The sequence below is a fragment of the Eimeria mitis genome, genomic scaffold (genome assembly GCF_000499745.2).
Source record: "Eimeria mitis Houghton genomic scaffold, Emh_scaff770, whole genome shotgun sequence".
In the NCBI taxonomy this organism is placed as follows: domain Eukaryota; phylum Apicomplexa; class Conoidasida; order Eucoccidiorida; family Eimeriidae; genus Eimeria; species Eimeria mitis.
In genome coordinates, this window is record NW_013575651.1 from 9,891 (window position 1) to 10,217 (window position 327).

A 327-nucleotide genomic window follows, 5' to 3' on the forward strand; every position below is an offset into this window, starting at 1 on the left:
CCGTTTGACGTCGCATTGAGCGACAGCAGGGGGCACTGAGTAGACAATAATTGTTAAAATACCTCATTGAAGTATTTTTAAGAACGTCGGGGCTGTAAACTCGACTCCAGCAAATGAGCAGAATGACCACACTCCCGACCGTATGGCCCAGTCCCAGTTCGGTCCCTCGCCACCTCCTGCACACACACTGCACAGCATATTGGTACGTCTGCGCCAGAAGCCCCTTAAAAACTTCCCCCCTTTCCCCCGTTTTCTCGTTCACATATTCAACTCCAACACTGAAAACATGGCGGCCCTTAAACTTTTTTCGCTCGCCTCTGCGTCTGC

The 327-nt window shown here is 51.1% G+C and overlaps 1 protein-coding gene across 1 annotated transcript in view; it reads left to right on the plus strand.

Moving 5' to 3' along the window:
* Positions 1-286: 286 nt before the first annotated feature.
* EMH_0021740 (SAG family member) overlaps positions 287-327 on the plus strand; it is a gene marked incomplete at both ends in the record, with an annotated part of 2,943 nt that continues 2,902 nt past the window's right edge. The window contains one exon of the mRNA XM_013501836.1: positions 287-325. Coding sequence (XP_013357290.1) covers positions 287-325 — 39 coding nt within the window. The remainder of the gene's footprint in view (positions 326-327) is intronic.